Here is a 27,835-nt window from a genome sequence, read left to right as displayed (position 1 = left end):
TACTATATCCTAGTGAAGGAATGGAACATCTTGCCCAGTAAATGGGGATTCTTTCAGAGTTGTCACAGGGCAGTAATAAAGGTGTAACACTGGCCAAAGATTGACAAATCAGACATAGGACATCAAGACAGAAAATTAATTGAAACATTTAAGGTCTTTTAAAAATTGATGTTGAAGATAATCAAAATTAAACACTTTTGTTTTGCAAAAGATCTTGTTAAGAGAATGGAAAGACAAAGATAGACTGGAAGAAAATACTTGCAAACTATACACTTGATAAAGGACAAGTATCTAAAATATATGAATAACTCAAAAGTCAACAGTAATAAACCAATTGGAAAATGCCCAAAAGACATGAAGAGACATTTCTCTGAAGACATCCAGATCGCAAATATGTACATGAAAAGATAGTCATCATCATTAGCCACTTGCAAAAGGCAAATTAAAAACCACAATGAACGTTGAGGCAGGCTCCACACAGGGACAATGGCTGCTGTCTCTCTAGCCCTCGCCCCATAGCCACACAACTGTCTTTCCCCGTATCTCTGGTGCCTCTTGAGTTGCCACCCCTTCACTGGAGACCAGATTACAACTTCTTGAGCATGGTGTAATGGAGAGAAACCTGACTTTGAATTTCAGAAGTATACAAAAAAGGGAAAGGAGACAGTGTCATGTTGAAAGACAATTGGCATCTGAGATGGGAGAAAAAAATCCGCTGTAATTCCAGTGACCTACTCCAGAAGCTGAAGTGATATTTAATCCCTGTGATTCAAAGCAAATGTCCAAAATAAGTGAAACACAGATATTTGCCACTCCTACTAAAGTTTTCAGGCCATTATCTCCTTGTTAAGGGAAGGCAACCTTTATGTTTGAATCCCATGCCCGAAGTGAGCTGCATCCATAAAATACTTAGTCACCTGTGATTCTGTGTGTCATGATTTGTTACGTGTTGTTTATAAATGGAGCTAATAATCTTTGCTTTCTAGTGCTTTTAGTGAATTGTGATACATGTCATTATCAGTAACATTTATCAAGTGTCCTGAATATCAGCATGATTGCTTGTATCAAAATATACGAATGTTGAAAGAAAAACAACTCGTGACGATGTCCACCAGTGAACATCGTGACAGTGCTCAACTGCTTGAAGTCTATGCTGAGTAGAAACAACAAAGGTTGAGAAATCCCCATTTTGTGTTCTGACAAGACTCACTTCAAAGAACAACCTTCCCATAGGACTTCAGTAAACTCATGTTTACTTTCAACAAGGCCAAACACTCCAGATTTTTTGCCTGGTAAATAGTTGAACTGTTAGTACTCACTGACCAACCTTTACAAAATACTTGTGAATTTGACCAAAGTTTATTTCGGTCAGCAGTGGACTGTGGAGCAACACTTTCTAAACAGCTACTCGAGAAGAGGCTGACCCCAAGGAAAGAAATTTCCTGCTCAACTGCCGATCATCCCACTGGCTCACCCCACTCCCTCACACCAGGTTCTTTTTAGCCTCATTTATACCTCCCTTTAAAATAAAATTCCTTTCTGCCTGACCCTTGAGATTCACAGATCTTATGGTCAGAGCACTCTCCCAATATTGCAAATCTCCCTCCCTGATATTGCTAATTCTTTTGAATAAAGCCTCCCCTTACCTAAAACACACACACACACACAACACAGATACCACATTTCTATCAAAATGACTAAAATAAAAAGGGACATCAAACGCAGGTAAAGATGTAAAGAACTCATACATTGATTGTGTGAATGAAATGCTAGTCACTCTGGAAAAGTTGCAGTTTGTTATAAAACTTATTCAACTCCACAAGGATCCTGTCCATCCATGTCCCTTCCGATTCCAAGGAACCATTAATCTGTTCTCCATTTCGACAATTTTGTCATTACAAGCATATTACATAAATGGAATGATACTCGATGTGACCTTTTGGAATTAGCTTTTTTAACCTAGCAAACTTCCCCTGGAGATTCATTCCAGTTGTGGGTTCCAATATTTTGCTTTTTATTAAGTAGTATTCCATGAAATGATGTACCATTGTGTGTTGAAACCTTCACCCCTTGAAGGGCATCTGACTTGTTCCAGTTTGGGTTGTTACAAATAATGCTGCTATGAACATTCATGTACAGGTTTTTGTGTGAACATTCAATTTCTCTGAGTAAATGCCCAAGAGTTTTATGGACATTGTCTTCTGTATAATATTGGAGAAACTCAGACCATTTTGAATAAGTTATTGAATAAAATGACTAAAACTTGATACTTACATGGGATAGAGCATTTTATTATGTTCTTTTTTATAAGGGATTTTCCCCCCACATACTATCCTAAGTTTCAGAGAAAGAAGCATCAATTGGCAACTTAGGAAAAAAAATGCCTGGAGGACACAGCAGGTGGAAAATATCAAGTGAATTAAAAATACTCTCCAAATTAATTTGTCCACCTAAAGGTTCTGTAGGAGGGGAACGCCACTTTAATTACCTTTGAGATCTAACTTCAGGGGTTCCTTACAAAAGACCCAAAAGATAAAGAATCACCTTTAAAACAATTTTTCAGGACAGAATATGGTCAGTTAACACTCTAGTGCCAGGTTCTTTTATACACAGGACAAAAGTAGTTTGTGTATTACGGCTACCTAAATTTGAGTTGATAAAGAATTATTAGACCATACACTTTCTGAATTCATTTATTGAGAGAAACAACACAGTCATTCATTCAAATCATGGAACACAATTAACACACAAAATAAAGTTGGGGAATTAAGTTGAATTGTTACATTTCATTTACATTAATAAATATTTTAAAAGCAAATGTAGATTTTAAGATTAAGACACTAATGACACAACTAAGAGTTTCTATCTAAGTTAACTGTTGTAGTGCTTGATTTTTAGGTTCAAAGATTTTAACAACCTACATATTTTAGATGGCAGCAAATACAAAAGCATTTTAAACATCTTTTCAACTGTATAATGTACTATAAGCAGGAGTTCACTCTATAGCATTCTATCCTTCTCCTGGCCTGTTTATAGGTAGAAGGCATGCCGGACACCAGCAATCCACATCACATAAATTATCTACTGATACTGGGGTATAAAACCTTATGCATGTATTTTGAATAGAAATTATTTTTGAACATCAGAAAGAATGTCAGCTATTTTTGGCAGACTTGGGACTTCCCAGTTTTGCCACTAATTAGCTATCTGAGCTGTTTAAGTCTGTGCTTAAACAGCTTGTGATAGTTGTTTCATTTTTAAAAAGGGATTAGACTAGTTTTTGTCTAAGTATTTTGCAGTTTCTTCCTGTCCTATAAAGTTTACCACCTTTGATTTTCAACACAAACTTTCAGAGTGATTTTCAACAACTTCCTTCTACTTCATGATTATCCTTTTTAAAACCTTTGTCTAAATTCTTCCAAGTTCCTAACAGCACCACTGAACCCATGCTTCTGCACATGTTAATAGTGACCAAAGCTCACTGCTGGTATGGAAGGCCATCCCTACCCAGGAGAAGATTACCACCTAACTGAGTATTATTCAATTTAGTACCCATCACCACCAATCTGAGTTTTTTTGAAGGCGCTGTCTCAATCTTCATCATAAGCTACACTGTTGTCCATCAAATATTCCCTATCTGTATAAGCTTCCTATCTTCTTATCAAGGGAAAATCCTGACAATATTTTTTAACAACTGGCATTTAAGTGATTTGTTTACACAATTTGAAAATAGCCATGTTCTTTACAGTCTCCTGTAGAGCAAGGCATTAAGTATTTCAAAAGGCAGACATATGCTTCCTTTCATACTTCCTAAGACAGCTTAGGTTCTAACACAATTTAAAAAACTAATAGACAAAGTTTTGTTTTTCACTATTGTTTTCACAGGTACAGAGCAGTGGATATACCTAACAATGTCCACTTTTCCTAACTCACCACCATACTCATAAAGCCTCTGTGATTCACTCTAACACACATTATCAATGCGCAAGAATATAATGAATAAAATGGCAAGCGGTAAAATCTAATTCATGCTAGAACACTGAGAAGTTTCATGGGAAGCACACGCATACACAACTTTACAAAAGTTGGAAATACTGCTAATTTCAAATAAGCAATGATCAAAGTAGGACTTTCATGCCAGAAGTCCCGTTCAGTCAAAATCACGATTTGTAAGAACAAGTGGTGCCACCAGCGTCCAAACATAGAGGACAATGCCAATCCAACTAGAGGAGATTTTCACCCAGACAGCTGTCCACTGACTTTTCATCTCACGAGAAGGCTCATACCTAAAATTTAAGGAAAACAAAAAGGGCAGGATTTGGATTATCAGCCATCAAGCTACTAAACTTCATCACTTCAGCAGTGTTCTTTGTATATAATTTGATAACAGATATACAGCTGCTAACTAGTCTGTTGCCTTGCTTTCTGTATTGCTTTAATAGCTAATGTGAAGATAAAAATCAATTTAAAAGAGTAAAGGACAGAGGCCTCTGAAGTAGCTCTTTTATATAATACTCAGAGGCTCTTTATATATTTCTGGCTTAGTAATTAGGAGCTAGCAGACAAATGGAATGCGACCTCTGGATAAGTAACATGTCAGTCCTATATAAAGAATATAATCTGTTCAAAGCAGATTATATAACCCCACCTCAAATTTAAGAAACTGGGAAGTAAATACATTCCAAATTTAGCTGATTTTTATGTTAATGAAACATACCAAAAATATTTTTTGATCTAAAGTATTAACATTTACTATTACTTGAGAGCCAAAACTGTGGATTATTGAGAACTACCATGTTTCCCCGAAAATAAGACCTAACAGGACCATCAGCTCTAATGAGTTCTTTGGAGAAAAAATTAATACAAGACCCGGTCTTATTTTAATGTAAGACCGGGTCTGATATATGATATAATACCAGGTATTATATATGTAATAAATACAATATATTAAATATAATATCATATAATACCGGGTCTTATATGAATTTTTGCTCCAAAAGATGCATTAGAGCTGATGGTCCAGCTAGGTCTTATTTTGGGGGGAACATGGTATGTGGATTCTTATAGCTTTATATGTTGCAGTGTAGGAATTTTTTTAAATGTGTATTTTTCAATAATAAATATTCAATAAAGGCTGCTCTCGAATGAGGCAAAAGATCTTTTGCAGGTATTCAAAGTCTTCTTACGTATTCAAAGTTGTTAAGGATATTATGCACTAAAACTTATTAATAACAGAACTGCCCAAACCTTGAATCTCAAATCTTTCAGTCATCATTTGGACAAAATTAGAATTTTCAAAAATAAATTATAAATTGCTATCTACCTCCTATCAGAAAAAGATTTATGGATTAGTTTTGAAGAGTTCTAAGGATCCACCTTTATTTATGTATTCATACCTCAATTTTGAAATCTTCAGAACTTTAATGACAAAATTGGAATAAAACAGAAGAGGTATCTTTTACTGTATTTTGTCAGGAATTGGTTGCAGAATTTTAAAAAATGGAAAAATAAACTGTTGGATCAACTATCAACATGTAGTTCTGTAAGAAATGTGAGTTTCATGAAAATTTCTATTTTTAATTTCTTCAAGATTTGGAGATATTTCAATGTTTGTTACTGCAAAAGCAAGGAAGTGAAGTCTGCATTTCTCACACTGATCTCACTATTAATTTAGCTGTAAATTTTGAAATACACTGGAGGATAAAAAGTCACACCATGTTTTATAATGGAATTACGAGAAAGCCATCAGAATTTCCACATGCAAAGTTTTCATAAAATGTAAGTACCTGTACCAGTTGGTAAGGGTCATCATGATATAAAGGGAAGCCAAGAAAAGCATGAAGTGAAAGAAGGAGTAACTGTAAGTGACACCATCTCTTTCATTATCTACAGCTCGGTGGGCATCGTCTCCATCCTCCAGTGATCCATCACTTCTGGCTCCACCATCTTCTATTAATGTTGATTCATCACTTGTTAGAGTCAGTTTATTAACCTGACTGTTGTTCGAAGTACGGATACTGCATGAAGGACAGTTTAAGATGAGAGAAGAAAACAGCATTAAAAAAAAAACAACGATTCATAAATGAATACATGGACTTGTCAAAAAAAAAAAAGGGGGTCATTTTCTTACCTTGAATAAAACACACACAACAAAAAGAGGATTAGTCCTATAATTCCTTGAGCATGCCACCACTGGACGGACTCTCCCTCCTTTGGGACAGTGCTTGTTGTATTGTACCCAATTATGCTTAGCAGACTTGGGTTGCAATTTGTTTCTGTAGTGTAAATTAAAGTCAAATTCAAATGTTAGAACAGTATAAAAACAATTTATTTTTCAGAATGCAACTGTAGTTCTTTTTAACTCTTTATACCCTTAAAATTCAAAAAGTTTTTGCTGGAAAAAAGCACAAGGATAACAAAAACATACTTTAAGACAACTTGTATTTATATTAATAATGAGACCTTTTAAATTTTATAGTGCTAATTTTACAGAAGTGTTTGAAAAAGTTAAATAATATCACTTTCAACCTCGTACAGGAGCTGAGATATTATTAATGACATAATGCTTATTCAGTCTCTTAACTCTTGTAAGAAAGAATTAAAGGGTTGGTAAAGTATTCACTGAAGTGTCCAAAATATGTTTTCTCTTTCCAAACAGCTGGATGTCAGTCACCATCTTATAGTGAAAGTGATTCTTATCTTAAAGCCATTTAGATAAGGATAATCTCTAAATCAAATCGCTAATAATTTTTTTCAAACCACTTACTTGGACAAAATTAATAATCTTTCCCTAACATACTAAAAATAAAAACAAACAAAAAAACCCTTTATATAAAGAACATGGAATTGTAACTCTAAAAAATGAAATTCAGATAACATATTTTGTATTTTGTTTTTAAGGAAAAAATGCCATTTTCTTCCTTTTTTTAAAAAATAGTAATTCCTCAACTAATTTATTTCACCTCAAATGACATACACTGGCTTCTATTTCCATGAAATGCAACATAACTGGCCTATAAAAAGATTTGTTACAAAGCCCAATTACATTCAAGGTAGTTGGGCAAAAATAACAAGTGGAAAAAAATACTGTTTATAACTGAAACACGCATTTGAACAGCTTTTCTTTCTATGTATCATATGCATTATGCAAATTAGGTATATTTCTTATCATTTTCATATAATTTCTTGTAATTTTGTTAGTGAAAAAGCTAAAAAAATATAGCAATACATCAAAGATGACAAAGGTATTTACATACGCCTAATTTTTTTCCTTTTTTAAACTGAGGTAACATTAGTTGTTATAACAAGTTTCAGGTGTACAACATTGTAATCAACACCTCCACATACATGGTGCTCACACCAAAAGCGTAGTGTCCATCTGGCACCACATAATTGACCCCTTTTACCATTTTGACCTTCCTCTACCACCCCTTGCTCTCTGGTAGCCATCAATCTGTTGTCTGCCTTTATGAGTTTGTTGTCTTTTGTTTGATTTTTATATTCCACATGAGTGAAATCATACGGTATTTGTGTTTCTTAATAAATCTGTCTTTTTAAAATAGCTTAATTTCAGAAAATTACCATCTTTGGGGAAAAAAATGAATTGCAGCCCGATTAAAAGGGGAAAAAAACACCTCAAGCAAACAAAACATACCTGGTTCGTTGGTCATAGCAGACCATGTCAAATACATTGTGTAGACTGTAATTACTGAAGATTGTAACAAACCAGATCTTGGTTGTGATTCCTACAAAAAATAATTAAGCAATGGGGATAAATATTCTAATGTCATTCAAGATTTAGGAAAACAAGAAAAATAGAGGCTTCATAAAAACTAATGATTTAAAGAGCATACTTGGATTTTTGGCAGTATAGACATTACAGAAGCACCAAGGCAGAGGAGCAGGTTGACACTGATGAATGCTTTATTTTCTGAACAACTGGCTGGATGAGTATAGTAAACAAAGAATAAGACGATAGCAACTAAAGACAGCAGATAATTCAGAGCTGTAGCTGATAACAAAGCTGTGAAAGAAATATAATTGGACAATTAGATTTTATCACAAATATTAGGAATTAGGCATAGGCCTTGTTTTAAAAATAATCTTATTTTATTAAAAAATATATTCAAGCAACATTGTCAGCATTATGCAGGCTATAAAAGCAGGGAAGAATATTAATTCTGAACTTTACACGTAAGAATTTTACAGTCTTTACACACAGCTCACTATTGTATATTTTCAAGTCAGTGACATACTAGTGTGGTTTTTATCAATAGTAATACCTATATTAAGAGTTTACAAAACACATTCACATGTTACCCACTTTTCAAAATACAGAAAAATAATTACAAGGGGACTATTACTCAAGGTTTTTAAATAACTATAATCATTCAGTTGTAAACAAAGGCATTTGAAAGAAATTTATTTTCATTGTTAATGCTAAATCCATAAAAACTGATGCTTTTCCTCCACTTAAATCTTTAAAACATTTTTGTTATGCAAGAGTTAAGTCATTATTATTTAGTAAGACAACCTAAGTTTCTTTTATGTAAATTTCAATAAACAATGTGTTTTAGTTTTTATACTAATGTGTACTCAATATACATGTATTTATATACATGTGCCTCATTGATGGAATCCATCCAATAAATATTTACTGAGCCTGTAACATTCCTGGCCCAGGGGATATAGCAGTGGACAAAACAGAAACTCTTCCATTAAAGACAGAGGTATTCCACACAAGTGAATTTTCTAAATGGCTACAGCTTCTCTCTTAATACCAAACTCTCCTTATTTTAACCACTGCAATCAAATACCACAAACCAGTTGTGTGAGAGAAGTATCAGGCTAGCAGACATGTTGGATTTAGCTTTCACTGTGATTTATCCTTTTCTTTTTAGCTAAAACGCAGATCATTTCGCATAAAAATCTAGATTTATGGCTTCTTTTGGAAAAAAATCAGAAAAATCAAGCAACACTGGGTTCATATCTGCACAAAGCAACTACTGGATGGAAATGAACAGTAGCTATGCACTTCATAGGGCCTTCATGCTAATTCACCACAGTCCATACAAGGATTAAATATGAACTTAAACCTAGTTCTCTGCCCTCACATTTGTTACCTACTGTAAGCATATGAATTTCCATCTGTTTTACAGTATAACCATAGGACTCAAGCTCATCATTAACAAACATTAATGACATTATAAGAACTCCCTTAGTGTTATATAAACTTATATAAAATGTTCCAGAATTGCTTTCTATACTTTTTCTACTTGCTTATGTTTATGAATTATACCACTGTATATCTATTCCTAGCAGTCTTAGTCCTTTTAGTATTTTACCTTTAACTTGCTTTAGACTAGGAAATTAGTATAAAATGTATATACTTTGAACAATAGGCTTTAGAATATCTATTTTAGCAATGCAGGGTCTTTTGGATTATTTCCTGGTACTTGGGTATGTTCCTCATTTAATCCGCCAAAAGCTCAATCAACAAGTTGCTGATACAATGTGAGACGAAACCACTCAAACTCTTTCAAGTAAAAACATCCTCGAAAATTAACTCCATAAAAATCATTTTCCAATAGACTACATATCCACTTTTATCTTCAAAATTCCACTATCTTGAAGATGTTCTGTAAGACAAAAACTTACCTGCATACCAACATTTTGAGTTCCCCTCTTCCATTTTTTCAACCCATGATTCATTCCATGAATGGGCAAAATCAATAAGTAAGACTAGTTGTATGAGGATGAAGCAAAAGGCACCTGCCATGCCTACATAAAACCACACTGAAAGAAAAAAAAAACGCACAAAACTGAGTGGCTGGTGCAGTGTTTATCATTTCATTTTCAGAATTCTCATACACAAAAGGGAAAATAAAATTTTACATGAATGCTTTGATTTTGCCACCCAGAAGGAATAAATGAAACAATAAGTAAAGTTACAATTCCAGGCAATTCTTTCATTTTCTTTATAAAATATCAACTTCATACAATTAAAAAAAAGATTCTTACCAGTTGTAAAAGTTCCTTCTGGAATGAAGAAAGCCCCAATAATAATTGCAACTGCTACAGCAAATTTAAAGAACCAGAATCTAAAAAAAAAAACCACAAAAAAACCCAAGGTTATGATTTTTTAAATAAACATCCATTCAACAAATAGTTTCATGAATAAAATATTTTAAAAGCATTTAAAGAATAGGTACACTTCATGTGACTTCTATTGTTTCTGATGATAATGAAAATGAGAAGACTACTATGTAAACTGCTTTAGGACAGTATTAAGGAAGATATGTAGGTCACTAATTCATCATAATGAGAATATCAGTTCCATTTCAGAGGTTTATTTTATATAATGAATGCGATAACGTGAAAATGTAAGGTGCACTGTACAACTAAATAGGTTTTAAGAACACATGGTAAATGCTCTATGCAAAACTCTCATAATAATTTACAACAACCAGCTTTTATTTAGGACATCGGCATCAAGGTGGTGTAAGATGTCCCTACTTTTTGTCCCCCTATTTTTAACAACCAGTTAGGCATCCATCCACAAAAGTGTCTCTATGGAACTTGTGGGATCCAACAGCAACAGATGGCATACGACCTGGGAAGAGTCTTGCCCACTGGTGCATTTGGGAACAGAAAAACAGACCTCGGTATGGACGGTAGAACCACAGACCTGTCGGCTGTGGTCGGGGAAAACCTGGAGAGTTGATGCTGAGGGCAAATACCCACAGACAAGAGAGTAATTGTGAAAGTCCAGGCTTCCTGAGGGGAGATTCCAGCACACCATGTGAGAAAAAAAGAACACCAACAAAAACACGAGTTTCAATGGAACAGAGAGGGGAAGAGAAACTCTGCCAGTGCCGCCCCAGCACAAAAGTAACAGTGTAAAGACACTCCGGCAGCACCCTCTCCTGGGGGGAAAGGAGAGCTGGGAGTGACTGGCTCCCCTCTCCTAGCTCAGTAGGGCAATTCTGAAGAAACCCACTTCTCTCCAGCAGCACTCAGAGCACATAGCACCTCCATGACTACGGAGAGAGGAGGTGGGGAAAGAGGCAGATAAGGCTATCAAAGAGTATTAAAGGAACACAGTTCCTGCTGACTGCCCTCAGGACTTAAGCAGGAAGTCTGACCATAAGCCTCTGAGAGAACTGCAGCCGAGTACCTCTCCTTGCTGCCTGCTGTGTGGGACTCCCAACACTCTGAGTACTAAATCCAAACCTCCCCCATCTCTGCGGCAAGTTTCTTGTGTGCACAGATCCGGTAATGGGAGTGCTCTGAGAAAAAAGGGCCACGATTTGTGGGCAAACTAGAAACCACAAACTTGAGCTGTAGTGCCACCTTCTGGAAAATGAAAGAGATTTTCAGTAATCAGCCAGGTGAGTTTTAAGAACCAGAGAAGATATAAAAGCTTAAAAATTCTGCCACAAAAGACAGCAAGAAGCATGGAGCAGGTATATAAATACAAGGTCAGAGAGAACCCCAGATATAACAGGATCAATGAACAGCATACCTCATTTAAAGGCAACTAGTAAAGATTTAAGGTGTCTGCTACTTCAAATGAAAAAAACAGCAATGCAAAACTACAAGGTACATGAAGAATCATGAAAACATTTCATCACCAAAAGATAATAATGTTTTAATAACTGAGCTCAAAGGCATGGAATCTTGCAATCTAGTGGATAAAGAATTCAAAATAGCTGTTTTGAGAAAACTCAACAAGCTACAAGAAAACACAGAAAGATAATTCGTGAAAATCAGAGGAAAAAATCATGGACAAAAATAGAAACCTAGCAAAGAGTCAGAAGTCATAAAAAATAATCAAACAAATTCTGGAGCTGAAGTAATCAATGGAATAAACGAAAATGCAAAAGAAAGCCTCTGCCACAGGGCAGATCATATGGAAGATGAAATAAGCAACCTAGAGGGCAACAAGTTTGAAATAACACAATCAGGATGAACAGAGAAAAAGAGTGAAGAAAGCCTATACAATCAATGGAATTCAAATATTAGAATAATTGGGGTACCAGAGGAGAGGAGAGGAAGAAGAGGGCAGAACGTTTATTTAAAGAAATAATAGCTGAGAACTTCCCAAACCTGACAGAGTCTTAGACACCCAACTTCACAAAGCTAATACATCACATTATTATCTCAAAGCAAAGACTCTTCCCAAGACACATTATATAATAAAACTGTCAAAAATGAAAGATAAAGAGAGAATACCAAAAGCAGCCAGAGGAAAGAAGACTGTAATATACAAAGGAACTCCCAATTAGGTAATCAGAGGATTTCTCAGCAGTCATTTTAACAAAGCTGCTAAAAATTAACATTATCAAGGTTGAGGTATGAGGAAAGACTCCATTCTTGTTCTAACTTACCTAGGAACTTAAACTTTTTTGAACTTTCCAGTCCTGTGTCAATGCCTGGACATACATCTGGACCTCTAAATATCCCTATAATTACATTCTGAAGGACTCACACACATGTCCACCTGGCATCCATTATCCAGATGACCCGAGCATGACCAGACATCCTAGCACCCATCTTCCCCAAAACCTGGCATCCATCATCCTGACTGCCTGACATTTGATTGGAAACCACCCTGGACTCCAGTTTAGTTAATTTTTGTGAGAAGTGTTTAATCATGTTGCAATATAAAAATGTATAAAATCAGCACTCTGTACCCCTTAAACCTATACAATACTATGTATCAATTATATCTCAATTTTTTTAAAAACAGTACATGTAACAAAGATGGCTGTAAGAGTGCTATGTACATGCTACTTTGAGAAGAGTCAGAATGATTGTGATTGCCATTCTGTAATGCATTTTGAAAAATGTTAAAAAATATATTTAATAAAGATGGTTATAAGACGCTAAAAACTAAAACCAATGACTAAGGGGACAAAATAAAGTAGAATCAACCTGTCAGAGCACACCTTTCCATTACTATTCATATTTCATTTGTTCACGCTTCCTGTCTTTGGTAGCATTTATTAATAAATGACCAATAACAAATACCAAATTTGTTTTTTAAATTTATGGGGGAAAAAACCAGAGATAAAATTCAACACATTCAAATAGAGTACCAAAAATGGTGCTCTATATTAAGGGACATTAATAAAAGAGACCCTGATGTTTCTTTTCAGGTTGTCCAGTACAACCAACCATTTAGAAAAGCAATCACCCTGCTTAGGGATAAAGTTTATCATTCTGTGTGCATTGGAGGTTTAAGGAACCAAGTTCTGTTTCTTGTAGTTAGACTGCGCTACCGAGAGCTAAAGATGAGAAAGAGGAAATCAGCTCACATTACTGATGTGGTAGATCCCCTTTTTAGGATGAAAATATAAATTATGCATCAGAGGTTTTATCAATAAACAACCCAAGGTTATTTAACATTTATATTTCAGAAGTCTGACATTCTCATGTAAACACAAGAATTGTTTTTTACTCTGTCATTCAAGAATAACAGAATTCTAAAAATTATGTAAGTTTATTTTGCTTTAATGTTTCTTTAGACAGACTCAAAATTACTGAGAAGAGCCTACCCTGCTTTTATACTGAAGTTTAGTTAGGCCTCACATAACAAAATTCTGGTCAATGACGTGAATGACACTGGTCCCTTAAAATTATAATGGAGCTGAAAAATTCTTATCACCTAGTAGTAGTGACATTGTAGCTGTGGTAATGTCGTAGTGCAATGCATTACTCATGTTTGTGGCGATGCTGGTGTAAACAAACCTGTGCTGTCAATCGTATAAAAGTGGAGCACATACGATATGTATAGTACACATATGGTAATGCTAATAAATGACTGTTAATGATTAATGCATTTACTATACTATACTTTGAAAACAAAGTTTCAATTACAGTTGATATACAGTTATTAATTAGTTTCAGGGTATTCTATACTTTTTATTATTTTAGAGTGTACTGTTTTCTACTTATAAAAAAGTTTCTTTGCTATAAAAAAGTTATGTTGGCAGTAGCCTCATACGGTTCGTTTTTACCATGTTTCTTGATTGCATCATTTTCTTATTGTGTGATTGAATCTTGTGTTGTTTTATGAATTCAGTGTAGCCTAAGTGAACAGCAGTCTGTGAATTCTATACTACACAGTAGTGTACAGTAACGACCTAGGCCTTCATATGCACTCGCTACTCACTCACTGGCTCATCCAGAGCAATCTCCAGTCCTGCACGCTCCGTTAATGGTAACTGCCCTCTAGAGGTGCATCATTTTGCCACCTTTTAGACCATATCTTACTGTACCTTTTCTATGTTTAGATACACAAATACTTAACACTGTGCTAAACAGCCGACAGTGCTCAGAACAGTAACATGCTATACAGGTTTGTAGCCTAAGAGCAACAGGCTATTCCTCCTAGATTTGTGTAAGTGCACTCTATGATGTTGGCACAATGACGACATCATCTAAGGATGCATTTCTCAGAATGTATCCCCATCATTAAGTGGTACATGACTGTACTCAAAAACTTACCCATTGTGCACGGCAGCTCTAGGATCACTGCTGCTCTTCACTTTGATCATCAATAGAGAAAGGAGAAGATAGAACATGGCCAAGCCAAAGCACAAACGGTACACAGCTTTGTAGCCAACCAGAATACTACAAGGGACAACACCTTTCTCATTCTCACAAAACCCAGGAATCTAGAATTAAAAAAAGAGTTTGTGACCTAGAATTTTTTTCAAGTAAAAATGAAAATGCGGTGTAATCAAATAGTTTAAGTAAAGGTTCAGAAAACTAAAGTTTATGCTGAATATATTAGTCAACGTAAGTCTGGAACATTTTTATCAGACAGCAGTTTAATTATTTTTTCACTTTATGTGAGCACATGATAAACTAAAAAATGCCAATCCTAAACTGGATGCTTATTTTTACTTGCAGACTTATGCTAAATTTTTTAAAACTTGAATTCTATTGTGATATACTAAGAGAAAAATACAATCAATAAAAGTTTCAAGAACGATACAGTAACTAAGTCAGTTTTTAAATCCTAAAGAGAACAATAATGGATTTTCAAAACCAATGCTGCTTAAATTAATTTTGAGTTTTGGTCCCTTATTCTACAAGTGTTATCTGTGATAATGAATGGACTTGAATTCAACAGAATAATTGATGGCAGTGATTTTATTTTTTAACTTAGAACCTTGAAAAACACTGATGACCATTTCAGAAAATCATACTAGAATCAGAATACAAAAATATACTTTTAAGTCATGAATGGGAGTGGTCCTCAGAGCTACATACACTATTTGTATGTATGAGAATGAATTATTTCCTCTAGAAAACATTAAAGCAAACCAATATGCCAAAATATGACTGTTAATTTGTGCCTTCAAAACCAAGAACTTAAAATTGTATTTAAGCTAATGAAACACTACTTCCTTTTGCTAGTTCTTACACAGTCAAAAGCCCTTTCTTGGTCTCACTTAAATCCTACCTTCACGACCCAGTTTAAACCTTATGGCAATATGTACTTACCCATAATCACTTGCAACATGTACTGGCTAGCACCCTTAATTATCCAATTCCCTTAGAGCAGCACACCACCTGGCCAATTAACCATAATTAAGTAAATTCAGTCATCTATATTAGGTTAAGCTGGTACAGTAACAACCCCAATATATCAGTGGCTTAAAACAGCACAGGAACTTTTTTTTTTTTTTTTAAATTGGTGAATACTGGGGAACAGTGTGTTTCTCCAGGGCCCATCACCTCCAAGTCGTTGTCCTTCAATCTAATTGTGGAGGGCACAGCTCAGCACCAAGTCCAGTTGCTGTTTTCAATCTAGTTGCAAGGGCGCAGCCCACCATCCCATGCAGGAATTGAACCAGCAACCTCATTACTGAAAGCTCGCGCTCTAAGCAACTGAGCCATCCGGCCGCCCCTCCGGGAGCTCAGAGGCTGCTCATCATCTTCAATCTAGTTGTGGAGGGCGCAGCTCACTGGCCCATGTGGGAATCGAACCAGCAATCCTGTTGCTCAGAGCTTGCGCTCTAACCAACTGAGCCATCCGCCAACCCAAAGGTACATTTCTTGATCATACACTTTTACATAATTGGTCCTGAGTAGTTGACTCAAGAATATAGGTTGCTGGAGAAGCCACCACTTCCAATGATGTACAGGCTGTGACAGAAAAGAAAGGAGGTCTTGCACCAAATAGAGGCTGATGTGGATCACGTCCCCTCACAACTCATTGACCAATACTAGGGACACGGCCCTACATTATCACAAGCACTCTAGGAAATTCAAACCTTTGATGACCTTCAGAAAGCAGAGAAACATAAATACTTGGTGATTAAGAACTAACATTCACCAACTAAACTATTCATAACCATGGTCAACTGGATCCATGACAAAACCGTATGAACATCTCCTGGCATGTCTTTTGCTTATACCCAGGGCTTGAATAACATCAATTGAGCATCCAAGTATGCCACATACAATGCTCGGTACTTTCAAAACCATAATAACCTCATTTCCCAAACTTTCACCATTTTTCCTTAACCCTAAGCCAACTCCAAGCAGACAACTGTGGAGGTTCTCTAGCATAAATACTCTCTCTCAACCTCAATTCTATTATCATTCATCTTGCCTTGGAGGACAGCTATCTTCTATATCCCTTCTCTTGATTACCTTCTTTTCCCACCCCCCACAGATTAGATTTCTTATCTTTGACTGCTCTCAAAATACAAATGAAATATCCCCATTCTAAAAATTCCTTTCCCTAACTCAACTTCCAACTAAGACCACCATCTTCATTACAAAACTCCTGGAAGTGGCCGTTTATACCCATTGGATACATTTCCTCATGTTCATCTGATTCCTGTTCCACTCCCTCTAGCCCCAGCACTTGAAAGAAACTGCTTTTTCAAGACACTAGTGATCTACTGGTTGTCAAATGCTCTTCCTAAGGTCTGCACAATAGTACATTCTCTTGGTTCTCCTTTTTTCATTGCTTCTTCAAAGGTTTTCTTTACCAACCCCCTTCAGTAAGAGCTTTTTGTCTAAGTTCTTGCTCTGCACACTTTTAATGGAGCAGCACATTGCTTCAGCACATGCTGCCATGGTTTCAACTTTAATCTCTATCCCCAAAACATCTCTAGCTCTGATTTCTTTTTGAGTTACACACCCATGTTTTCTACTTCCTGCTGGAGACATAGACACACATTGCAGTCCTAAGTCAATATGTTACAAACTAAATAAATTGTATTTTCCACATTTCCTTTTACAACCTGACTCCCTGAAAAATAATTTTTTTAACTAAAACACATTTTCTTATTTTTTTTTCTGGGTTAGCAAGTTTCCTTCCAGTTGTCTAAGATCAGAACCTTGTTATTACGTATAATTCTATCACTGCCAATATTTAAATCCAGATTCAGTCAATTGTACGTTCAGAAAACCTATTTCAGGCCCTCTATATACTCCTTGATTATACCATTCCAACAGCCTCCACACTTAACTGCTTGACTTCTATCCTAATTATCTTCTTAAAGATGCATAACTGCTCACAAAACTCTTTATCCTCATTCCGCTTTCTATTTTTAAATATCTGAACACAAAATTTCTACTCATCCTTAGAATGTCCCTTTTTCCATGAGACCCACTGAGATTCTGACATTTACTTTTTTAGAATTACTTATTTCTTCTTATTACCGTAGCACATTTTCTGTACCATCACTGAATTTAATAAACTGTCTTATACTGTCTGTCTTTCCTAAAAGATTATGCACCACTAAAACTGGGATTACATATTATCTTCCTTTGTACAATTATTCTGTTTCCAATACACAAAAAACAGTTTCAGGCATATACACACTGTAGGTTCAGTTAATCAATTAAAAAGAAAAGAAAGACTAACCTTGTTCAGTTGTTCTTCCATTCCTGGTATTAACATTACACAAGCTACGCACACTCCAACAAGCAAGAAAAGTGCATAGATCAACCTGGTCACAGTGGAGTTGTTTCCACTAGGACAGCATCGGCACACCAAACACGGGGCACTGCCACACAAACACGGTATCTGCGAAAAGTATTAAAATCAGTATAGTTTAAAACGGTACAGTGAGAATTTACATTCAATTCACTCACAAAAGGAAAGAACTGAAGTTAAAATAATTACCAAGGGATAAAAGGTATTTGGTTCACATACATTATCTATAAATTATAAAACAGATAACTTCTGGGTAAAGATGGGGCAAAGTCAAACATAAAAGTGCTTGCTTCTGTATCAAGCAAAACCAATAAAATCAGTTAAAACAACGAAGGGGGAAAAAAATCACCAGCATCACCCAAAGTTTAGCTGAAATAAAGAAGTGGAATATTCATGATCATAAGCTCATCTCTAGCTTCTGCCTTTTAGCACCCAGAAATCACACTGGTGAATTCACAAAATTCTAAGAATTCTCAAATATTCCAGAAGAAGAAGTGAACTGGTATCCTTATCTTTTTCCTCTTCTGACTTGGTGGTAACGATAACAGTAAAAACTACTACTAGAATTAGGCAAAACAGGATAAGTGAACTGGGGCCAGGTAACTTTCTCCAATGGAACCCCATATAAATTCAGGCCAAAATGGAGTAAGCTACTAGACCCACCCTACTGCCTTAATCAATGGGAAAAAAAATTAATGAAACAATGGTTTTCAGACAATTAACAATAGGCAATATTCGATAGTAATTTCTAAGAGAGGAAACAATGTGAGCTCTATGACTGGCCCATCTTTCTGCCTAGGGAGTTTCTAGCACAGGGAGTGGGATCCAAGTAGAGGCCAGCAGTCTATCTGAGTTGAGACAGAGTTGGGAGTTCAGGGAAGCAAAGATAACTTCACTGGGCAGCATCGTAGAGGAGAAAGCTACACAGAGTGAGCTCTGGAGATCTGCAGAGGCTTCCACTTCAGTCTGCAGGAGACCACTGATCGGTGCATATATTTGAATACATTACCCAGGATGGGGGACGAGCTGGTATTCCGACCAGCCAGAGGGAAAAATCCTTGTAATCCACAAGGCACTGAGCAAAGTTATAAAGCTATTATTCAGTACTAGGGGAAAAAAAAAAATCAGCCATAAGACTAAAGGCCACTCCAGTCTCACTTTATTAAAGCTTAAAAGCAAACACCAAGTAACTCACCTATGTCCAAGAACAAAGTCAAAGAATATTTTTTAAAAATACGAGTATATCCAGCACCCATCAAGGTAAAATTTTCACCTTTGTTAAATGTCAGTTGACTATATTTCTGGGTTCTCTATTCTGTCCACCGATTTATTTGCCTATTCTTCCGCCAATACTACACTGTCTTGATTACTACTGTAGCTTTATGCTAAGTCTTATAGTTGAATAGTGTTAATCCACCAACTTTGTGTTTTTTTTCAATATTGTGTTAGCCATTCTGGGTCTTTCATCTCTCCATATAAACTTTAGAATCAGTTTGTCAATATCCACACAATAACTTGCTGAGATTTTGATTGAGATTGTACTGAACCTATAGATAACATGTTTGAGATCCTGACATCATGACAATATTGAGTTTTAACCCATGAACATAGAATGTGTCCATTTGTTCAAGTCTCTGACTTTGCTCATCAGTTTTGTAATTTTCCTTGTATCGATCTTATACATACTTTGTTAGATTTATACCTAAGTATTTCATTTTTGGGGGATGCTAATGTAAATGGTATTGTATTTTTCATTTCAAATTCCACTTTTTAATTGCTGATATATAGAAAAGTGATTTACTTTTGTATATTAATCTTGTATACTGCAGCCTTCCTATAATTGCTTACTAGCTCTAGTTTTTTTCTCAGATAATATCACCAGTGAATCAAAAACCATTTCATTTCTTCCTTCCCAATTTGTACCTTTTATTTCCTTTTCCTGTCTTATTGCATTAGCTATAATTTCCAGGACAATGTTGAAAAGGAATGGTAAGATGGAACATTCTTGCTTTGTACCTGATTCAAGTGAGAAAGCTTTTGAATTTCTCATCATTAAATATGATGTTATTATAGCTGTAGGTGTTTTGGTGATATTCCTTATCAAGTTCAGGAAGTTCCTTCTATTCCTAGTTTATTACATTTTTATCATGAATGAGTGTTGGTGTCAAATGCATTTTCTGCATCTACTGATGATCTCCTGTGCTTTTTTCAAAAGCCTGCTGATGTAAAGGCTTATATTAATTGATTTTCGATTGTTGAACCAGCCTCGCATACCTATGAATGTTCAGTTTTCTTCATAATTGAAACTTGAAAGCAATCTAGATTTCCTCCAGTAGGTGAATGGACAAATGCTTAAAAAAAACAACACACAAACAAAAAACAGGCACCATCAAGCTATGAAGACATGGAGGAAGCTTAAAAAGATATTACTAAATGAAAGAAGCTGTTCTGAAAAGGCTACATACTATATGATTCCAACTTTATGACATTCTGGAAAAGGCAAAACCATGGAGACATTAAAAAGATCAGGAATTGGGAGTGGGTGGAAGGATGAACGAGCAAGGCAAGGAGAATTTTAGGGCAGTTAACACTATTTTGTATACTACTATAGTTGTGGACACATGCCATTATACATTTGTCCAAACCCATAGAATGTCCAATTCCAAAAGTTAACCCTAATGTAAACCATGGACATTGGATGATAATGATATGTCAATGCAGGTTCATCAATTGTAACAAATGTAGCACCCTGATGGAAAATGCTGATAATCAGGGAGGCTATGCATTGGGGGGAGGAGAAGGGGTAATAAATGGGAAACCTCTGTATCTCTCTCTCAATATATCTGTGAACCTAAAACTACTCTTTAAAAAAGTCCTTAAAAAAAGTATACAAAAAGTGAAAAACAAAGTATATAGAAACACACTGTGATCAGATGGGGCTCAGTAGGGAAAGCAAGGCTGTTAAGTTTTTGAACATCAACTGATGCAATTCACCATATTTACAGACTGAAAAAAATAATGGTCATCTCAATGGAGAAAAATCACTTGACAAAATTCAATTCCCATAATAAAATAAACATGGGGCAGCTGGGTGGCTCAGGTGGTTTGAGAGTGAGCTCTGAACGACAGGGTTGCCTGTTCAATTCCCACGTGGGCCAGTGAGCTGCGCCCTCCACAACAAGATTGAAGGACAAAGACTTGGAGCTGATGGGCCCTGGAGAAACACCTTGTTCCCCAATATAATAAAATCAAAATAAAACAAACAAAAGAAAGGTTTCTACAAACAAGGAACAGAATATACAATGTCCTGATAAAAGGCATTTATAAAAAATCTATAGCTGCCATCAATACTTCATGGTGAAAATCTGAATGATTTACCCTAAGATTCAAAACAAGGCAAGGATATCTGCTCTCACCACTTGTGTTCTATTTCACACTGGAGGTCATAGTCAATATAACAAGGCACGAAAAAGGAAAAAGCAAAAAACAAAACAAAACAAAAAAAAATGATATACACATTGAAAAGAAAAAATAAAACTTCCTCTACTCACACATAATTGTTTACATGGAAAAATCCCAAAGATCTTACAAAATGCTACCATAGCTACAAGTGAGTTTAATAAGGTCACAGGATACAAGGTCAATGTATATATATCAATCACTCCCACAGACTAGCAAAAAACGATTGGAAATTGGAAGTTAAATTAAAAAACACAATTCGGTATAAGTCTAAAATACATACTAGATCCCTAATGATGACAATTAGAAAACACTGATAGAAAAAAAAAAAAAATCAAAGCCCTAACAAATAAATGGCATGATAAACTGGGCTAAAATTGTTAAAATGTCAATTCTTTAAACTAATCTACAGATCCAATCCAATTCCAACCCCAGCAAGAATTCGGTAGAAATAAACCACCTGCTTCTAAAATTGATATAGAAAGGCAAAGAATTTTGTAAAAGAACAAAGTTAGAAGATTCATACATACTACCTGATTTGAAGACTAATTTCAAAGTGATTTTTATAGGGTTGGAGTGGTCAAAAGTATTTACACATAAATAAACAGAACACAGTTCAAAAACAGACTTACACAAACATGGTAAAGAGACTTTTGATAAGTGTCAAAGCAAATCGGTATAGAAAGGAGAATCTTTTTAACAAACAGTGCTGAAATATGTGGATATCCATGTTTTAGAAAAGAACATCACCTTAAGTCATAATGAAACCATGTATCAAAATTAACAGTTCTTAGATACAATATGAAAAGCATAACCCACAAAAGAAAGAAAATTGACCAATTGGGTCTCATCAATATTAAAACCTTCTGCTCTGTGAAAGTGTTAAGAAAATGAAAAAACAAAAGACACAGACTTAAATTATTTGGAAATCAGGTATCCGATAAATCATTTGTATCCAGAATATAAGGAATTTTCAAAACTTAGTAAGAAAACAACCAAAAAAAAAAGGCCAAAATATGTAAACAGACACTTTACAAAAGAAAATATATGGACAGCAAATAAGCACATGAAAAAGTGCTCAATATCATTAGTTATTACGGAAATGTACACTAACACCATATTTATACCACTACCACTACATACATATTGGAATGGCTAAAATTAAAAAAAAATGATAATACTAAGAATGAAGACCAACTAGAACTCTCTTTGCTGGTGAGAAAGAAAAATAGTGTATTATTACTGGAAACCAGTTTGGCAGCTTCTTATAATTCAAACATACACTTACCATATGACTCAGCAATTCCACTGCTAGATATTTACCTAAGCAAAATAATAAAAAATTATGGGAATTCTTATACCTACTTTATCATCAAAATCTAGAAATGCCTTTCAACTGGTGAGTGGATAAACTGTGGTACATCCAAGCAATGGAACACCATGCAACAGCAAAACAAAATAAAGTACAATATGAATGGATCTCAAACGAATTACATTAAGTAAAAGAAGCCAGACTCAAAAGGCTATAGGCTGTATGATTCTACTTATTTACGTGACATTCTGGAAAGGCAGAACTCTGAAGACAGAAAAAATGAGTTGACAAAGATGGGGACGGCAGAATTTATTAAGGTGATAACTGTTTGTAGTGGTCACACAACTACATGATTTGTTAAAACTCACAGAACTGTATACTACAAGAAATGAATTTTATGTAAATTACATCAACTAAGAAATGACAAAAAAAATACAGAAAAACATAACTTGGAAGGAAAACAAAAAGAATAAAGTAACTGGTGTCCTTAAAATAAACAATCCTATAAATAAAACAAGGGAAAAAAAAGACAAAGATGTAATACAATAAAAACTTCCTTAGATGAAGAAACGAATCTGTATTTTCATAAAAATACTATTTTCCAGAAGAAAAAGAAATGATAAAAGTTTTAAAGTCAGACGTACTTGGTTAATTAATTTCAAATATAAGTAAAAACTCTTCAGATACCCAGGCAGAAGAAACAAGTCAACTGGACATATGAGATGTGTTGGAAAGGATAGGATATCGGGGGGTGTAAGACAGAACATATCCATAGAAATAACTACAAAGTTCTGAAGGAAACAGGTAAGAGTTGACCCTTAAACAACACTGGTTTGACTTGCACAGGTCCACTTACATGCAGATTTTTTTTCAATAAATACGTATAGTGTTTCGATCTGCACTTAAGAGTCTGAGAAGGCGAAGGGCTGACTGCACTGATCTACGCCATTTTGTATAAGGGACTTGAGCATCCACGTATATTGGTGTCCATGGGATGCTGGAACCAAACTCCTGTGGAGACTAAAGGTAAAGTTTTTTAGGGGAGCCAAAAGTTATACTTGGATTTTCAACTGCACAGGGGCCAGCACCCCTAACTGCCCCACCACCCTACCCTGTTCGAGGGTCAACCATCCTATTATACCAGTCCACAATATTTCTCAAGAATGTAACAGACATTTTTAAATGTGAAAGAATTCCAGGGATTTCAGCATCCATGAATCCTTTTCGAAAAATTTATTAGATGACAAAATTTGGTCAATTAGGAGATCAATCACATTAAGACTTAAAAATTTGGGAGACACCATGGTAAAAAGGAACTCTTTAGAGTTTTGAATCCACTTAAGTAGAAGGCTTATTAAAACAAAACGTTGGGCCCTCGTCAGTGTTTCCAGTTAAGTTTCATAGTGTGCTGATGCTACTTGGTCCAGGAAATACACTTTAACAATGATTAGTTTAGTTCAAACACTAAGCAGCTGTGGAAATCATGGTTATAAAACAATGGCCACACATGAAAAACAATACAGAGGGATTCTGGTTAAAGATGGCAGACTGAATACATAAATTTACTCATACTCCTTTTAAAAACAGTAATAAAACACAAAAGGGATTTTTAAAAGAAGGAATAAACTTAAAAGGCCAAAAGAAGAGGCGATTAAATCTGGAAGATGGAGTATAACAACTGACTTAATAGAACAAGAAAGCTGAATTATAAGCCATTAAAGGAAAAAATGAAGAAGCAATAAAATTTACAACAGAATCTCCAAATAGATCAGGAAGAAATTGGTGGCACCAGATAAGTGAGGCTTGAAAGGTAGAGGTGAAAATAGAATTGTTTGAACGTCTTTTCAAAGAGCAGTTAAGACCCCAGATTTCATTCCATTTCTTGCTCTGGGCAAATGAAGAAGATAAAGCGGGATTCCTCACCTCCGACAAAATAGATATTTTGAGCCGAATAATTCTTTAGCGTTGGTGGACTGTCTTGTGCACTGTAGAAAGTTTAGCAGTATTTCGGTCCTCTACCACCTACTGGGTGCTATTAGCACCTCTTACCTCAAGTTATGACAATGAAAAAAGACTGCAGTCATTTCCAAATGTCCCTTGAGGGACAAAACCATGCCCAGTTGAGAACCACTGCTTTAGAAACACTTTTAAGAAATTCTCCTAATGAAGAAATGTTCACTTACTATTCAGAAATTCCTTCACTTTCATTGTTGTTAAAGTCAGGAAAGATTAAATTTAATGCTTTGTTTAAAAATACATGTTTAGCATGCTACCATTCCTAAAAAATATATTTTTGTCTATTCACTCATCCACTTGTATAATGAGAGAGAAGGAATATTATTGGTGGTGGGATTTTTTTGTGACACTTTAACTTTGTACTCAGCATTGCCTCACTATTCATAGCAACAATGCTTCATTTCTACAAAAACAAGCCACTACATTAAAAAACATAAAAATCTAGCAAAGGCTGGCACAAATATGCAGTCAGTAATAACTAGCTCTTTATTAACTACTTAACTACATTAAATGTCTTGGGCAAAAAAATGACAGTTATTCTATGCAAAGTCAAGTCATCCAAAAAAATCAATTCTAGTCACTAACACCACTGTTGAGACTAAGATGGGGAAAAGCACCTAAGCAGGAATAAAGTGCTGGCAATGTTGTAGTTACAGGATTAGGCAGGACTTCCAAAGATATTTGATAGTGTTTAAAGTAATTACCAAAGAGACAGTTATGCATGAACCACGAATTATGAATAATCTAATTCTAGGCCACTTAACAGCAAAAAAAGAAAATCAAAATGAAATAAAAATTAACACTTTAATCTCTACACCGTGGTATTACATGTTATTTTTCTCTTTTATACTTTTTCCAGAGTTCAGAAATTGTCTACAGTTGTTTTATAAATTAGAAAAACTTTTACAAAAATTGATCAAGTCTAAAGAAACTTGAGCAAAGGAAGAATGAGGTTTATGTTTTTGTTTTTTAATTTTGGCTTAACTGATCTATTTTAATGACTTGAATACTTTTGAAAATTTGAATAAATTTTACATGTATCAAAACCTCTAAGTTAATGAGCATATTGACTATTAAAACTGAATAAGAAATGGCACCAGGAATGAAAGGGAAAAAGGTGACCTGAATTTCATACTATTAAATCAATTCCTAGACTGGCCACAATAATCTAGAACCCTGAATAACCTTGGCCACCTAGCCTCTCTATCTGCCAGAGATCTAATTACCAGAAGGTAAGAAAACTGCCTCTTTGTTACTATCTTTCCAATGTACCTTGATATTAAGTGACTAAAAAGGCAGTATCAATTGTATCAGTTTTGTAGTCAATAAAGGCGGAGAACTAAGTTGTAAAAACATTAATAGGAATACCACTTTCCCAATATTTTCTAAAGCTATTTTCTTCCTGATAAAACATACACATATAAAAAAACCTTAGCACTTTTTTTTGAACTGTAATTATCCTTGAGGCAAAAAAGTCTGCTTATCAATGATCTGAAGATGAGTACACCCCTCCTTTTGATACGTGTATCTTTACTATGTACAAAAAAATAACATGCCCATATGATAACTGAACAAAATCTGACATTACAAATCAAATTACATGACATCTTCTCCAAAAAACAATGAAAAAAATCTTGTAATAATCATTTATTATTTTGTAATACATTTTACTTCATTAAATATGCCTCTTTTGTATAAAACAGTCAATAGACTCAAGTAGATTCTCTAATTTCTTGAAATAAAAATATGCCAAGTGTCCCTGTTCAACTACAAGAAATATAATCAAGAATATGACCTGGGCTGGAATAACAACCTCCTCATATCATTTTATTAAAATTTAACATTTACAGTTCAAGCAATATCAAGAACTTTTTGAAAAAAGATGAGTTATGTAAAAATAATCAAAATCCTCGTCAATGTATGTAATAGAGTCATCTGGAAAGTCAGACAAGCAATTGGTAGAAGTGGAATTTAGAACTCATGGATTAAAGAAATATCATTTGAATCAAAATATCTTGCCCCAAATTACAAATGTCTTTAGCTGTAATGTCAATGTTTTATCTATTTTTATTTGGGAGGGGGTGTGTGGTTATCTTAAACTAAAGTTTATTTGTACCTTCTGAATCAAAAAATCTTGCCACTATAATGAAAAATTGACAACGGTACATAATCAAAACGCAACGTACAAATAATTAAACATGAAATTTCAGATTACACAAGCATACTTTATGTCAAAAGACACAAGACATGTAATACCGCAGCACTGCCCAGCTCTTCCAAATACATAAATTACTTGGTAAGTACTGTGCAGCAATGAAGTGCGAGGACCCAGTCGCAAAACAGGGCTATTTATTTCAAAACTATATTCCTACATCAATATTACTGCCAGGCTGCCCCAAATAACGGGCACTTAATTGCAGTCTGCGCGACAGAACAAAGAGGCGGACATGCTTCCAGGGATGACAGTGCGGCAATCTGCGGCTGCTGGTGAGGGATGACGAGATGTGCTGTACTCCATAGAAGGAAAGAGTTTAAGACGTTTAATAGAGATGGCCTAAACAACACAAGAAAAAACAACAAAAGGGGGCCTGGAAGAATGGGAAGCGCCTTGCACGAAACACGGGTGGGGGCGAGAGCCTGGCACCAGCGCTCTTCTTCACTCCTCCCATAGGGGTCATCTTCCCATCACCTCTGCTCACCACGGCCTCCCGGTCAGCTCTTAGCAAGACTCAGAGCTCCCTAGCTGAGTCGGAGTGACCAGGGGACATACCGGTAGGGAGAAAATGGGGACGGAAGGCACTTCCCGTTGGGTGGGGTGCCACGTTCCCGCCCAGCCTCACCCATCCCCACTCAAATCTCTTTCTCTTCCGCCTCCCACGCTACCACCCCGAAGTTTGCCAAAAACCACCTTACCCAGCTCGCCATGGAGCACAGCCCCAAGACGCTTCCCATCTCCAAAACGTCGCAAGAACCGAAGATGCCCACAAAATGGAGACAGCGCCTCTCTCCTTTTCCGGGCTTATTTACGAGCTACGAGCCACTTCCGGCGCAGAGCCTACCCCGCCCCTCATCTTTGCGTC

General features: G+C 35.5%; 1 protein-coding gene across 1 annotated transcript; it reads right to left on the bottom strand.

The window, feature by feature from the left end:
• Window positions 1-2,677: 2,677 nt before the first annotated feature.
• SERINC1 (serine incorporator 1) lies at window positions 2,678-27,835 on the bottom strand. Its single transcript, XM_081044784.1, has 10 exons — window positions 27,669-27,835; window positions 17,897-18,058; window positions 14,512-14,681; window positions 10,021-10,100; window positions 9,658-9,795; window positions 7,854-8,023; window positions 7,655-7,745; window positions 6,131-6,275; window positions 5,787-6,017; window positions 2,678-4,286 (listed from the first exon to the last, which is right to left on the bottom strand). Exons 1-10 carry the CDS (start codon window positions 27,705-27,707, stop codon window positions 4,151-4,153), a joined length of 1,362 nt encoding a protein of 453 aa, XP_080900910.1. The 5' UTR covers window positions 27,708-27,835; the 3' UTR covers window positions 2,678-4,150.

Source organism: Rhinolophus hipposideros (assembly GCF_964194185.1).
Source record: "Rhinolophus hipposideros genome assembly, chromosome: 3".
Taxonomy (NCBI): domain Eukaryota; kingdom Metazoa; phylum Chordata; class Mammalia; order Chiroptera; family Rhinolophidae; genus Rhinolophus; species Rhinolophus hipposideros.
This window is presented reverse-complemented; position numbering and strand designations above follow the sequence as displayed.

Coding starts and splice junctions, on each gene's coding strand:
- SERINC1 (XM_081044784.1), bottom strand. CDS start 27,707: ATGGGAAGCGTCTTGGGGCTGTGCTCCATGGCGAGCTGG. Junction 7,746..7,853: donor CTATACTGCCAAAAATCCAA/GTATGCTCTTTA, acceptor TATTTTTTGTAG/GAATCACAACCAAGATCTGG. Junction 6,276..7,654: donor TGCTATGACCAACGAACCAG/GTATGTTTTGTT, acceptor TTTACACTACAG/AAACAAATTGCAACCCAAGT.